The following is a 13,743-nucleotide window of genomic DNA, read 5'->3' as shown; positions in this document are numbered from 1 at the left end:
TGTATGATGAGCGGGAGGATGTGTTTGATGACGGAGGGGCTGGGAAGAGCTGACCCTTTTTTTTTCCCCTAACTTTATGTGTGCAAATCGCGACTAGCCAATCAGGGCGCAGGAAGCATCCACTCTGTCCAGACACAAGGGCTTGTGCCGTTGGTTGCTGAAATCATATGTCCTCTCTATATGAAGCGCGGATATGTTGTGTCAGCGCCATTTCTGATTATAACAAGTCACAGATGCTGCTGCTGGACGCTGCTTCTGCATACCGAGAGATTTTAGCTAGTTAGATAGGCGGTTGCTTCTAAGTCTGATAGTTTAGATAACTAGTGTCCTGTGTGTCTGTGAAATCGACCTTCCAGCAGATTTTTTTTTTCTTGTGCCATTACTGTGTTCCAGAAAAAGACAGCAGGGCCCATGTCATAGGACTTTGTTGTGCATTGTGCTCCATGCTTGAGTATGTCTTAAAAAATCTATTTTTTCACTTTCTAATGTCATACACCAGGCCCTACTAGCCCACCTTTTAATTTTGTGGGCTTTAAATTCAGCTGTATGCGGAGCAATTGAGTGCAGAGTACAAAAATATATTTTTTTCATTTGCTAATGTGATACAGCAAGCTATAAGAGCCCACCTTGTCATTTTGCGGGGGTGAAATTTAGCTGTATGCAGAGTAAAAAATATCTATTTTTTTCAGTTGCTAACAAGTAGTGATGAGCGAATATGTTCGAAATCCGAACTCCAAACTTAAGTTCGACACGAATATGGCACATTCAAATTTGTGATCGGAAACATGAACATTTTTTATTAAATTTGGGAAAATTGGTAACGTTTGCCAAATAAGTGTGGGAACTTGATCGCTTTTTTTGTGTTGCAAACATGATACACTCTGCTATAAGCCACCTACTATTTTAGTTGCATTGAACTTCAGCTGTTGTCAGAGTAAAAAAATATATTTTTTCTGTTGCTAGCCAAACTACAAAAAATATTTTTATCTGTCGCAAACGTGATACACTCTGCTATAGGAAAGCTACTACTTTAGTGGCAGTGAGCTTCAGCTGTTTTCAGAGTAAAAAAAATTTTTTTTTCTGTTGCTAGCCAGAGTCCACAATTTTTTTTTTTTGTCACCAACGTGTTACACTCTGCTATAAGCCACCTAGTCCTTTAGTGGCGGTGAAATTCAGCTGTATGCAGAGCTTCTGCAGGGTAAAAAAAAATCTAGTTTTTGCTGTGACTAACATGATACAACAGGTTAGATCTGAGTTTGAAATATCTTGGAGCATATATTCTATGTTATACAGGCCTCATCCACAGTCAAAAAATACTTTCTTCGATTCCTAATGTTATACAGCAGGGGACATCTCAGTTTGAAATAGTTTGGAGAATACCTCATATGTTATACCGGCCTCATCCACAGTAAAAAATACATTCTTCTGCTACTAACGTCATACACTAGAAGACATCTCAGGGTGCCAAGGGAGGGTGGTTCACTGCGATCGAGGGAGGTTGGTGATACCAGAAAAACTGTTAGTGAAGATGCAAGAGGCGAGGAACAAATGGAAGAGGAAGAGGTGATGGGGGCGAGCAACAGTCTGAACATGAAGAGGATAATCATCCCCTCTCTGTTTTTCATGTTTAGCAGGAGGAGACAGAGGAAGCATGCATCAGAATTACCCAGCTACCAACACAGCATGGGCTTTAAACTCATTGAAGAGCCCGACATACGAGTGTTTTTTTGCTGCACTATCTGCAACATGATTCCCATATAGTTATGATTCGAAATAGTGCTGACTACTGGGTTGCCACTCTGTTAGAGCCACGTTATAAGAGTAAATTTTGGCAGATGCTTCCCGCCCTGGAAAGGTACCCGCGAATGCTGGAGTATGGAAACACGCGTTTACATAACCTTAAGATAGGTTTTCCCCAAGACAGCAGTGAAACACACAGAGTGCATCGCAGCTCTACACTTCTAACCTCCGGCACGTCAATTCGTCATCACCAAAATATTAGTAGTAGCAGTAGTGTAAGTGGCAGAAGCAATTTTTGTGATCCCTTTCACGCATTTTTTAGTCCGGCTCATGCACCAGCACAACAGAGTACAAGTATGACACGTGGTGAACGACTGGAGAGGATGGTGCTCTCCTGATTGAGTCTCCATCTATTGGGTTTGGCTGTAGTGGAAGAGGTGTCATTCCTAATTCTACAATTTCTACTGTACTGAAATTGATGCCACTTTGCTGCTGTCTGCCACTAATTTTTGGAAATATGGAGAATCCTGATTGGGTCTCCATCTGTTGGGTTGGCTATAGTGGGAGAGTTGTCGGTCCCCATTATACTACTTCTACTGTAGTCAAATTGGTGCCACTGTTTTGATGTTAGGCCCTAATTTTTTTAAATGTGAACACTACTTATTGGGTCTCCATCTGCTGGGTTGGCTGTAATGGAAGAGGTTTTGGTCTCCATTAAACTACTTCTATTCTAGTGAAATTGATGCCACTTCGATGGTGTTAGGCGCTAATTTAGGGAAATGTGAACAATCCTGGTTAGGTCTCCATCTCCTTGGTTGGCTGTAATGGAAGAGGTGTCGGTCTTAATTACACTATTTCTACCGTAGTGAAATTGAAATCCTGGCCCCCTCCACAACTAATAATATCAGCCCTTAGCGGACCCAGAAACGGCACATCCATAAGATGTGGCAAATCTGGCGCTTAGCCTTGCTCTTCCCACTGCCATGTAACGCAGGCGAGTGCGGTAATAGGCTTGGGGTTCATGTCAGCCTTGTATTGGTGACTGACATGAAGCCCAGGTTAGTAATTGAGAGGAATCTCTAAGTCTATTATTGAAATAAAATTGCACACGGTTTTAATAATTTATTTTTCGCCTAATTCGTTGAAGCCCTCGTCTCCTGAAAAAAACAAAAATGTAAAACAACCATATCCCTCACCTGTCCGCCATTGTGACGTAATACAGTGTGTCCCACGGCGATCCGGGTCACTTCTACAGCAACCACATCAATCACTGATGTGACTGCTGTAGAAGACAGCACTATACACTGACAGGAGTGTAATCATCTGAAGATTACCAAAGGCTTTTATGTGGCAATGTAGTGCCTAGTGTCAGAAAGCTGGGTTTGCATTCTAGGTCATGGGTCTTTCACCATGACAATGACCTCAAAGATACTTCAAGAAGCACCCAGAAATGGGTGGAAACAAAGTGCTGGAGCGTTGTGAAGTGATGAGTCCAGATCTAAATCCCATTGAACACCTGTGGAGAGATCTTAAAATTGCTGTTTGGAGAAAAATATTAAAATCTGAGAGTCTTCAGTGATTGATACCATCTTTTCAGTTAGCTATTAAAAGGTAACAAATTGCAAGCTTTCAAGACTACTCAGGTCTCTTCATCAGACATAGTATAACACAAAACCTGCAGAGTCACATACAGTTATATGAAAAAGTTTGGGCACCCCTATTAATCTTAAGCTTAATGTTTTATAAAAATTGGTGTTTTTGCAACAGCTATTTCAGTTTGATATATGTAATAACTGTTGGACACAGTAATGTTTTTGCCTTGAAATGAGGTTTATTGTACTAACAGAAAATGTGCAATCTGCATTCAAACAAAATTTGACAGGTGCATAAGTATGGGCACCTCACCAGAAAAGTGACATTAATATTTAGTAGATCCTCCTTTTGCAAAAATAACAGCCTCTAGTCGCTTCCTGTAGCTTTTAATGATTTCCTGGATCCTGGATGAAGGTATTTTTGACCATTCCTCTTTACAAAACAATTCCAGTTCCTGTAAGTTTGATGGTCGCCGAGCATGGACAGCCCTCTTCAAATGATCCCACAGATGTTCAATGATATTCAGGTCTGGGGACTGGGATGGCCATTCCAGAACATTGTAATTGTTCCTCTGCATGAATGCCTGAGTAGATTTGGAGCGGTGTTTTGGATCATTGTCTTGCTGAAAGATCCATCCCCTGCGTAACTTCAACTTTGTCACTGATTCTTGAACATTATTGTCAAGAATCTGCTGATACTGAGTGGAATCCATGCGTCCCTCAACTTTAACAAGATTCCTGGTGCCGGCATTGGCCACACAGCCCCAAAGCATGATGGAACCTCCACCAAATTTTACTGTGGATAGCAAGTGTTTTTCTTGGAATGCTGTGGTTTTTTGCCGCCATGCATAATGCCTTTTTGTATGACCAAACAACTCAATCTTGGTTTCATCAGTCCACAGGACCTTCTTCCAAAAAGAAATTGGCTTCTCCAAATGTGCTTTTGCATACCTCAGCCGACTCTGTTTGTGGCGTGCTTGCAGGACGGATTCTTTCGCATCATTCTCCCATACAGCTTCTCCTTGTGCAAAGTGCGTTGTATAGTTGACCGATGCACAGTGACACCATCTGCAGCAAGTTGATGCTGCAGCTCTCTGGAGGTGGTCTGAGGATTGTCCTTGACTGATCTCACCATTCTTCTTCTCTGCCTTTCTGATGTTTTTCTTGGCCTGCCACTTCTGGCCTTAACAAGAACTGTCCCTGTGTTCTTCCATTTCCTTACTATGTTCCTCACAGTGGAAACTGACAGGTTAAATCTCTGAGACAGCTTTTTGTATCCTTCCCCTGAACAACTATGTTGAATAATCTTTGTTTTCAGATCATTTGACAGTTGTCCTCTTCAGAGGAGATTCAAACAGGAGAACAACTTGCAAGTGCCCACTTTAAGTAGCTTTTCTCATGATTGCATACACCTGGCTATGAAGTTCAAAGGTCAATGAGGTTACAAAACCAAAAAAAGGGCTTTAGTAAGTCAGTAAAAAGTAGGTAGGAGTATTTAAAGCAAGAAAATTATAAGGGTGCCCATACTTATGCACCTGTCAAATTTTGTTTGAATGCAGATTGCACATTTTCTGTTAGTACAATAAACCTCATTTCAAGGCAGAAACATGACTGTGTCCAACAGTTATTACATATATCAAACTGAAATAGCTGTTGCAAAAACACCAATTTTTATAAAACATTAAGCTTAAGATTAATAGGGGTGCCCAAACTTTTTCATATAACTGTATTTATACACAACAGGGCACAGGAATAATGCAATAGATAAGACAAGTGATATGAAGCAGAACTATCAGTATGGGAGAGGGAGAAGCAGTTGTGATGGTGAATATTAGAAGAGTTCATAGATAAGGAGTGTGAAAGTTTTATTGTCCTGTGATTGAGGTCTGGTCCATGATTGTGATGCCCCCAAACGGTTTGAGGAGCACATTCCTTAGTTGATGTAGAAAGACATAAATCCATGCGACACATTCATTCCAGCTCAGAGTGTGTCAAAGATTGTCATAAGTTTGTACTTCCACATTTTCCTGTCTCTCTGAGATCTGAAGTTACCTTGCAATACAAGTAATTTCATGTCTATTTTTATTGGTGGGAAGAGCAGATTTTGTCCTTAACTTGCCCTGAACAAAGATGGCCGATTTGGCAGTGCGCATGGGTGCTGTGGAGCTGGCAATGAGCATGTGTGCGGGGCTTCCATCAGATTGGTCACGTGTCTCTGACGTAACAGGAAGTCATTCTTCCTGACCCGTGGCCACTGGGAAACGCCCCCTCACTGCTCCTCTACCGGCCTGACACAGCTCGCATGCGCCGGTGATGCCAATTAAGCATCAGAGGTGCTCCTATAAAACTCCCCATTTGCACACTCCTCTCCACATGACCCGGGAAGCAGCATCTAGCGAAACACGTGTCAGGGCTGCACTTTGACATGGAGGGACGCATGACTTCTGGATACAGTATGGGTGAGCAATAATTTACATTTGGGGACCTGTTAGCACTTTAGAGAGGGATATAGGGACGGATTCTTTTACCCTTGTCATAATACTGGGACCCAATTTTGCAACTTTGCACAAGGACCCTTAACTGTACCAGATGCACTTTATTTCCCCTCTGTTGCCTTCGTGTTATTCTTTTCCCCTACCTTGGCTCTCTGCTCAGTCCTTTGTTTATCCTATTATTGTCTCCAAGATTTGTATAAGCTGTCCACAATGTAACCGATTAATAAACATAATTGCATTTTGAGCACTAGCATGGACATTCTTGATGTTCTTATTTGGGCCATTATGTACTCATTATTTTTGGTATAATTTCATGTCTATGATGCTGTGATCAGGGATAAAAAAATGTTTGGCCACAGGTATATCTATTCTTTTTTCTTTTATTGTGTGGCGATGAGAATTCATCCTTGTTCTAAGTTTTTGCCCTGTCTCCCCTACATACAGACCCCCAGCTGGACATTTGGTACATATAATTAAGTACATTACATGTGATGCAGCTGGAAGTACCCAAGATCTTGGGGTCCTGATGTGAGTTGGGATCTTTATCTTGTCAGTGTCATTATAAATGGACAGGTTTTACATTTTTTCTGGTTGCAGGGAAAGGTTCATGTAGCTATTGGAGAGGACAGGGAGCTTCTGACAATGATGCTTTTTAGATTTGGGGACTGCCTAAAACACAGAAGTGGGAGATCTGGAAATATAGATTGTAACCGGGCATCTTTTTGTAATAAAGGTTGTAATTTCCATGCAGCTCTCTTTAGCGCTGCCAAATTTGGATTGTAGGTGACTACTAGAGGCACCAGGTTGCCCTTGTTCAAAAAGGTCTTTTTGAGGCCACCAAGGTGTTTGTCTCTGTCCATAGGGTTGGAACATATCCGATTGTATCTGATGGCTTGGCTTTAGCCCATACAGTTTTTTTATGTGTTTTGGATGGAAACTGAACTGACCCATTTAAGGTATGTTGGACGGTTAATTGGATGTCTCTATTTCATTGTTCTGTAGCTTAATGAAGGTGTCCAAAAAGTTAATTTCAGTACAGGAGTAGTTGAGTGTTAAGTTGATGGTTGTAAAAAGATACTTCTTTCCGTATATTTTTTCTATCGAGGACTTCTTATCAGATGTGATCGATTAATGACTATCACGATATTCTTATGAAAAAATGTATCGATTTATTCTCGGATTGTCCATTAAAAAGAATGATTACATAAAATAATTAAATAGTTACAGAGTGATTGTCCATTTGTCCATAATTAGCTTAATAATTGAGATTCACCCATCTTTCCCTGGGATCCTGGATGGTAGATTGCATATGTCTGTGTCCAGCACGTCTCAGGATGACACCATGTGTCCGGCTAAAGAACGTGTTTCCTTGGGCCTACATCAGCAGCTGGTTTACACACAGATCCTTGTCCTGTGGAATGGCAAGAGACCCCCCCCCCCCCCGTCTCTAACATGGGCTTTTATAGGCCTGTCATATAGCACCTGTTCTTCTAATTATGGTGCTGAACTAAAAATACACAAATAGCGCATGTCATCTAGAAACCCTAGCACGATGGCTGATGCAATCTTATGTATGGTACAGAATTCAGAATTAAGAATAAAATGAATATCCATAATTAATATTTAACAATGGTGAGATAAAATTGATTAAAGTGTTCATGGAACGTCTTAAGCTGTTGCTCAGATTCCGTCCAGATGATTAAAATATCATCAAAGTAATGGTAGTAGGCAAGAGCCCTGATGGGACATGTGGACAAGAAGTCACTTTCAAGCTTGGCCATTAAAAGATTTGCGTACTGTGGAGCCATGTTACTTCCTATTGCTGTACCAGTCTCTTGTAGATATATATTGTTATGTTATCAAATTCTAATAATTGTGGGCGAAGATGAATTTTGTAATTTTCACCACAAAGGTGAAATAATCCTCCTGGTCTGTTTGCTTTCTCTCCCAGTACCTTTTCCTTCTACCACTGTTAGGTTTCTGGGAAGTTATACTTGCTCCTTTTATTTTTGGTTCTCATTAGCTTGCCTTCTTTGCCCTATATGAATGTGTTTTAGTTTCTCACTCCGGGTTTTTCATATCTTATGTCACACTTTTCTTTCCCCTTGTTGACAGTGTGTTGCAGACTCCCCTCTGGTTCCTCAGGAAATACGAGAAACTCCTCAACTGTCTATTTGGTAGTTAGGTCCGAGGTGGTGTTTTAAGTTGTGCAGCTAGGGCCTTTCTAGTGTATACAGAGACCAGTTGGGTGTAGTTGAGTCATTCTCCCCTGTGTGGGTTCTCTCGTGGCTATCAAGATGCGCTTTCTGGTTAAAACATTTCCCACATTTTGAACATGAAAAAGGCTTCTCCCCTGTGTGACTTCTCTGATGTTTATTAAGAGTTGATTTCCGTGTAAAATATTTCCCACATTCTGAACATGAAAATGGCTTCTCCCCTGTGTGAGTTCTTTGATGTTTGATAAGATTTGATTTCTGGTTAAAACATTTCCCACATTCTGAACATGAAAAAGGCTTCTCCCCTGTGTGAGTTCTTTGATGTTGGATAAGATTTGATTTCTGGTTAAAACATTTCCCACATTCTGAACATGAAAAAGGCTTCTCCCCTGTGTGACTTCTCTGATGTTTATTAAGAGTTGATTTCCGTGTAAAATATTTCCCACATTCTGAACATGAAAATGGCTTCTCCCCTGTGTGAGTTCTTTGATGTTTGATAAGATTTGATTTCTGGTTAAAACATTTCCCACAATCTGAACATGAAAAAGGCTTCTCCCCTGTGTGGGTTCTCTGGTGCTTAACAAAATAACATTTCTGGTTAAAACATTTTCCACATTCTGAACATGAAAATGGCTTCTCCCCTGTGTGGGTTCTCTGATGTCTGATTAGATTTGATGTCGCTATAAAACATTTCCCACATTCTGAACATGAAAACGGCCTCTCCCCTGTGTGGGTTCTTTGGTGTTTAACAACATCTGATTCATGTTTAAAACATTTTCCACATTCTGAACATAAAAAAGGCTTCTCCCCTGTGTGAGTTTTGTGATGTCTGATAAGATCTGATTTATTTACAAAACATTTCCCACATTCTGAACATGGAAATGGCTTCTCCCCTGTGTGAGTTCGCAGATGCTTGATAAGATTTGATTTCTTTGCAAAACATTTCCCACATTCTGAACATGAAAATGGCTTCTCCCCTGTGTGAGTTCTCTGATGTGCGAAAAGATTTGTTATCGATGTATAAGATTTCCCACATTCTGAACATGAAAAAGGCTTCTCCCCTGTGTGGGTTCTCTGGTGGCCATCAAGATTTGCTTTCCATTTAAAACATTTCCCACATTCTGAACATGAAAAAGGCTTCTCTTCTTTGTGGGTTCTCTGGTGACTGAGAAGAGATATTTTCTGCACAAAACATTTTCCACATTCTGAACATGAAAATGGCTTCTCCCCTGTGTGGGTTCTCTGGTGGGTATCAAGATTTCTTTTCCATTTAAAACATTTCCCACATTTGGAACATAAAAAAGGCTTCTCTTCTGTGTGGGTTCTCTTGTGTCTGAGAAGATATATTTTCTTTACAAAACATTTCCCACATTTTAAACATGAAAATGGTATCTCCCCTGTATGAGTTCTCTGGTGACTAACAAGATCCGATTTCTGGTTAAAACATCTCCCACAATTGGAACAGGAAATTCGATTGTCTCCTGTGTACATTTTTTGATGTTTAAGAAAATACTTTTTGAGGGGAAAACTATTTCCATATTCTGACTGTGAAAATGGCTTCTTTCGTTTAGGAGCAGTTCGTCTGTTAATGCCTCTTTTGTGACTGTGATTTTCCTTAGTAGTCGGTAATGAATCAGAAGTCAGGACCTGTTTTAAAGAATCCGATGACAGATCTTTGCTGTGAAGGGATGATGGTAAATCTGGAGTAATGGCATTCACTTCAATTGTATCCTGTGGGATCTCAAGATCATCTGATTTAGAAATTGAAGAGGTCAGCTGTCCCTCTGATCTCCTGGTACAGTCATCTGCCAAGAATAAAACCAATTATTATTTTTGAAGAAAATATCCTTGAATTTTATATTTCTGAACATTTAAACTGTCTATAGAAATGGCAAGTTACGTAATAACATTGAATTATTCACTAAGACACTGACAGTTCACAGTCTAATAGAAAACCTCATAGCATGAACCAGTAGAGCGTGGTCCATCATCTGCCAGTGTAAAAACAGAAGTTTCTACATTATTATGGTCTCAAATGCTCCTGAAAAGCAACATGGCTTCCATAACCCAATTCAGCAATATCACTCAAATCTCCCCCTTGCTTCTGAGCCTTGCAGCGTGCCCAAACCACATTTAGCATCCATATATTTGGCATTACTCTAGTAAGAAGAACCCACTTAATTTATAGTGTGTGTGTGTGTGTGTGTGTGTGTGTGTGTGTGTGTGTGTGTGTGTGTGTGTGTGTGTGTATCTCCTGGAGTACAATACGAACACTATGTGTTAGGCAATAAAATAATATATTTGCAATTTTCAGTCTCCAACATCCAGGCGTGCAAATTTCCAGAAAGTGGTTGTGGAGTCAAAATAGTCACTACTCCTATAGATTCATTTCCTGAGGGTTATAATTTCCAAAATGGAGTCACTTTCTGGGGATTTCTACTGCTCTGATTTTCTGTCATTTTGTCATATTAGGGCTTCTGCAAATGGTGGGTCCCATCACCTCTGGGATCTGCTCCTGCGGCATCTGCTTCTGTCACCATACGTGGCCTCATTCATTCTGCAGAGAATCTAACTTCATGGTATATGTAGTCAAATGCCCATGTGGTCTACAATACGTATGGAAAACTATTCAACACATCAGGGACCGCATTGTCAAACACAAATCCACTATCCGTTGTGGCAAAACCTGGTTACTACTACCCTATCATTTCGCCAGGTATACAGTATAACAACTCAGGTTCCAGGTGATCGAACAAGTATCCAGACCCAGACAAGGTGATAACCTTATTAAAATCCTTAAACAGCGGGAGTGGTTCTAGATCCACACCCTTCATACACTGTCCCTCAAGACTCTCAACCATGAAATAGATTGGCTAACCTGATCTTTTTTTCAGACACGCTAGATCAGCTCTATAACCCACTCCTACTCCCCCTCTCCAAGGGAGTTCCTCAAAACCCTTCCCCTCTCCCCTGCCCTCCCACTCCGATCTCCTCCACCCCTTCCCCTCCCACTCAGATCTCCTTCACCCCTTCCCCTCCCACTCAGATCTCCTCCACCCCTTCCCCTCCCCTTCTTACACACAGCTCCTATGTGTCATTCTTGCAAATCTAAGTACATACAAGGGACATACCCTCACACTGTATAGTTTCATACAAGACTCCATACATTTCCTACATCCCTCTCCATTATTGCTTTAATCCAGGGCACCATTTGACCCAACCAACAGAAGTAGTTTTTTTCCCCCACCCAGATCAACCTCAGTTTTGCCGCTCATCCACACACCGTGATGACAATATAACAAAACTATCGCATATAACCTACAGCACAAGCGCGGACTTTGCCCATCGCAATGGTTAAGCTACATGTGACATGACCATACAGTGAGCAGGCACTACCCAACAGACCCAGTCCCTGTGCCATGTCACCCGCCCGTGACACAACTTCCGGTGGGCGGGTATGACGCACGCACTTCCAGTTCGGCAGTAATTGCGGAAACTTACCTAAACCCTCCAGCTGCAACCAGAGACAGATGCACGAGACGAAGGAGCGGGAGCGCCAGAACGCCAGTTCACAGCTCTATTAAAGGTAGCCACCCAGCACACGTTGTGCAGACAGACAAGCCACCTGGCAAGATCATACAACATGCTTCTATACTGATCTGTTTGGGCACCTGTACTCCCTATATGTCTCTGCCCTGTTACTTAATAAGCTTCATTACTTATCTGAGTGGGGCCCTATATTGCTGATATGTCTCTGCCCTATACCTAACATGCCTTTATACTCATCTGATACCTAACTTATTTACCACCTAAGCTCTATCGTTCTACTCCTTGGCCTTCCTCTGGCTCCTTTATGTAATCATTAACCCCTTTTTGACATTATAAGTAATAATTATTACATTTGGCGGATCGCACCCGCTCAGACGCTGTGCGGGTACGACAGCCACCAGGTGTCAGCTGATTCTGACAGCTGACACCCATCACTCAGTGCCAGGAGTGGTGCCCGCTCTGCTTCCGGCATTTTAACCCCATAAATGATGCAATTGCAGCATTTAGCGAGCTAGCAGAGGGACAAAAGCGTTTCTGCTCTTGGGTCAGAGACCCCTTATAACTGCGATCAGACTGCAGAAAGTGAAAGTGGGACTAAAATATATATGATGCAAGATGCTGTGGTAGCCATGCTGGTTCAGTATGCCTTCAATTTTGAATAAATCCCCAACAGTGTCACCAGCAAAGCACCCCCACACCATCACACCTCCTCCATGCTTCACGGTGGGAACCAGGCATGTAGAGTCCATCCGTTCTGCATCGCACAAAGACACGGTGGTTGGAACCAAAGATCTCAAATTTGGACTCATCAGACCAAAGCACAGATTTCCACTGGTCTATACTGTATGTAAGCTCATCAAGAGAATGCCAAGAGTGTGCAAAGCAGTCATCAAAGCAAAAGGTGGCTACTTTGAAGAACCTAGAATATAAGACATATTTTCAGTTGTTTCACACTTTTTTGTTAAGTGTATAATTCCACATGTGTTAATTCATAGTTTTGATGCCTTCAGTGTGAATGTACAATTTTCATAGTCATAAAAATACAGAAAAATCTTTAAATGAGGTGTGTCCAAACTTTTGGTCTGTACTATATATATATATGTACCCATACCCATCAATAAATATTCTGAAAAAAAAACCTATAAAAGTACACATATTTGGCATCGCCGCATCCAGAACGACCTGACCTATAAAAATGTCCCACTAGTTAACCCCTTTAGTGAACACGGTAAAAAAAAAAAAAAAAAAAGGCAAAAAACAGTGCTTTATCATCATCATACCGCCGAACAAAAAGTGAAATAAAATGCGATCAAAAAGACGAATGTAAATAAACATGGGACCACTGAAGACGTCATCTTGTCCTGCAAAAAACAAGCTGCCAGACAGTTTCCTCAGCCGAAAAATAAATTTATGCGATGTAAAAAAATTATTCTTCGATAAAATTGTTGGTTTTTGTTTATTCTGCCTCCCAAAAATCGGAATAGAAAGTGATCAAAAAATGTCACATCGCCGAAAATGGTAACAATAAAAACGTCAACTTGTCCCCCAAAAAACAAACCTTACATGACTGTCGGCCGAAATATGGAAAAATTATAGCTCTCAAAATATGGCAATGCAAAAACTAGTCTTTTTTTTTTTTTGCAAAGTCTTATAGTGTATGATAGCTTTCAATCATAAAAATCAGATATAAATCTGGTATCGCTGTAATCGCAGTGACCCAAAGAATAAAGTTGTCTAATCACTTATACCGCACGAGGAACGGCGTAAAAAATAAATAAAACCAATTCTTCACCTGCTGCTGATTTGTTCCTTCTGCCTCCCAAAAATCGCAGTAAGGCTCGGCTCACATTTATCCTGCGCTCTGTGCTGAGCGCTTACACCGGGGTTTCTGTGTAAATCTCTGAAATAAATTATTCAGACGGAAACCCCTGACAGAAGATTCCCAGTAATGAGGCAGATGGAGGCACGGTGGACGCCGTCTGGCCTGTGATCCCAGTGTCTGTCTTTTTATTAGGCGTGCATAAAAGTGCCCTCGGCCACAGTTTTGTAAACCTCTGAAAGGACACCGCTAAACAAAGGCAAGACGAACTCCAGAGTAACTTTGCTGCCTCATTATAGTGAATGGATTCCTTGGGATAGGGTTAGGATTAT

General features: G+C 41.2%; 1 protein-coding gene across 1 annotated transcript in view; it reads right to left on the bottom strand.

The window, feature by feature from the left end:
- Positions 1-13,743, bottom strand: part of LOC141171872 (uncharacterized) — a 400,751-nt gene that overhangs the window by 369,856 nt on the left and 17,152 nt on the right. Inside the window, exon 7 of the mRNA XM_073655503.1 lies at positions 8,145-9,848. Within this exon, the coding sequence (XP_073511604.1) occupies positions 8,145-9,848 (1,704 nt within the window). The remainder of the gene's footprint in view (positions 1-8,144; positions 9,849-13,743) is intronic.

The sequence above is a fragment of the Phyllobates terribilis genome, unplaced genomic scaffold, assembly GCF_046119375.1.
Source record: "Phyllobates terribilis strain yellow unplaced genomic scaffold, ASM4611937v1 Scaffold_12__6_contigs__length_324123572, whole genome shotgun sequence".
NCBI classification, from domain to species: domain Eukaryota; kingdom Metazoa; phylum Chordata; class Amphibia; order Anura; family Dendrobatidae; genus Phyllobates; species Phyllobates terribilis.
Note: the sequence above shows the minus strand (reverse complement) of the source record. Positions and strands in the feature narration are given on the sequence as shown.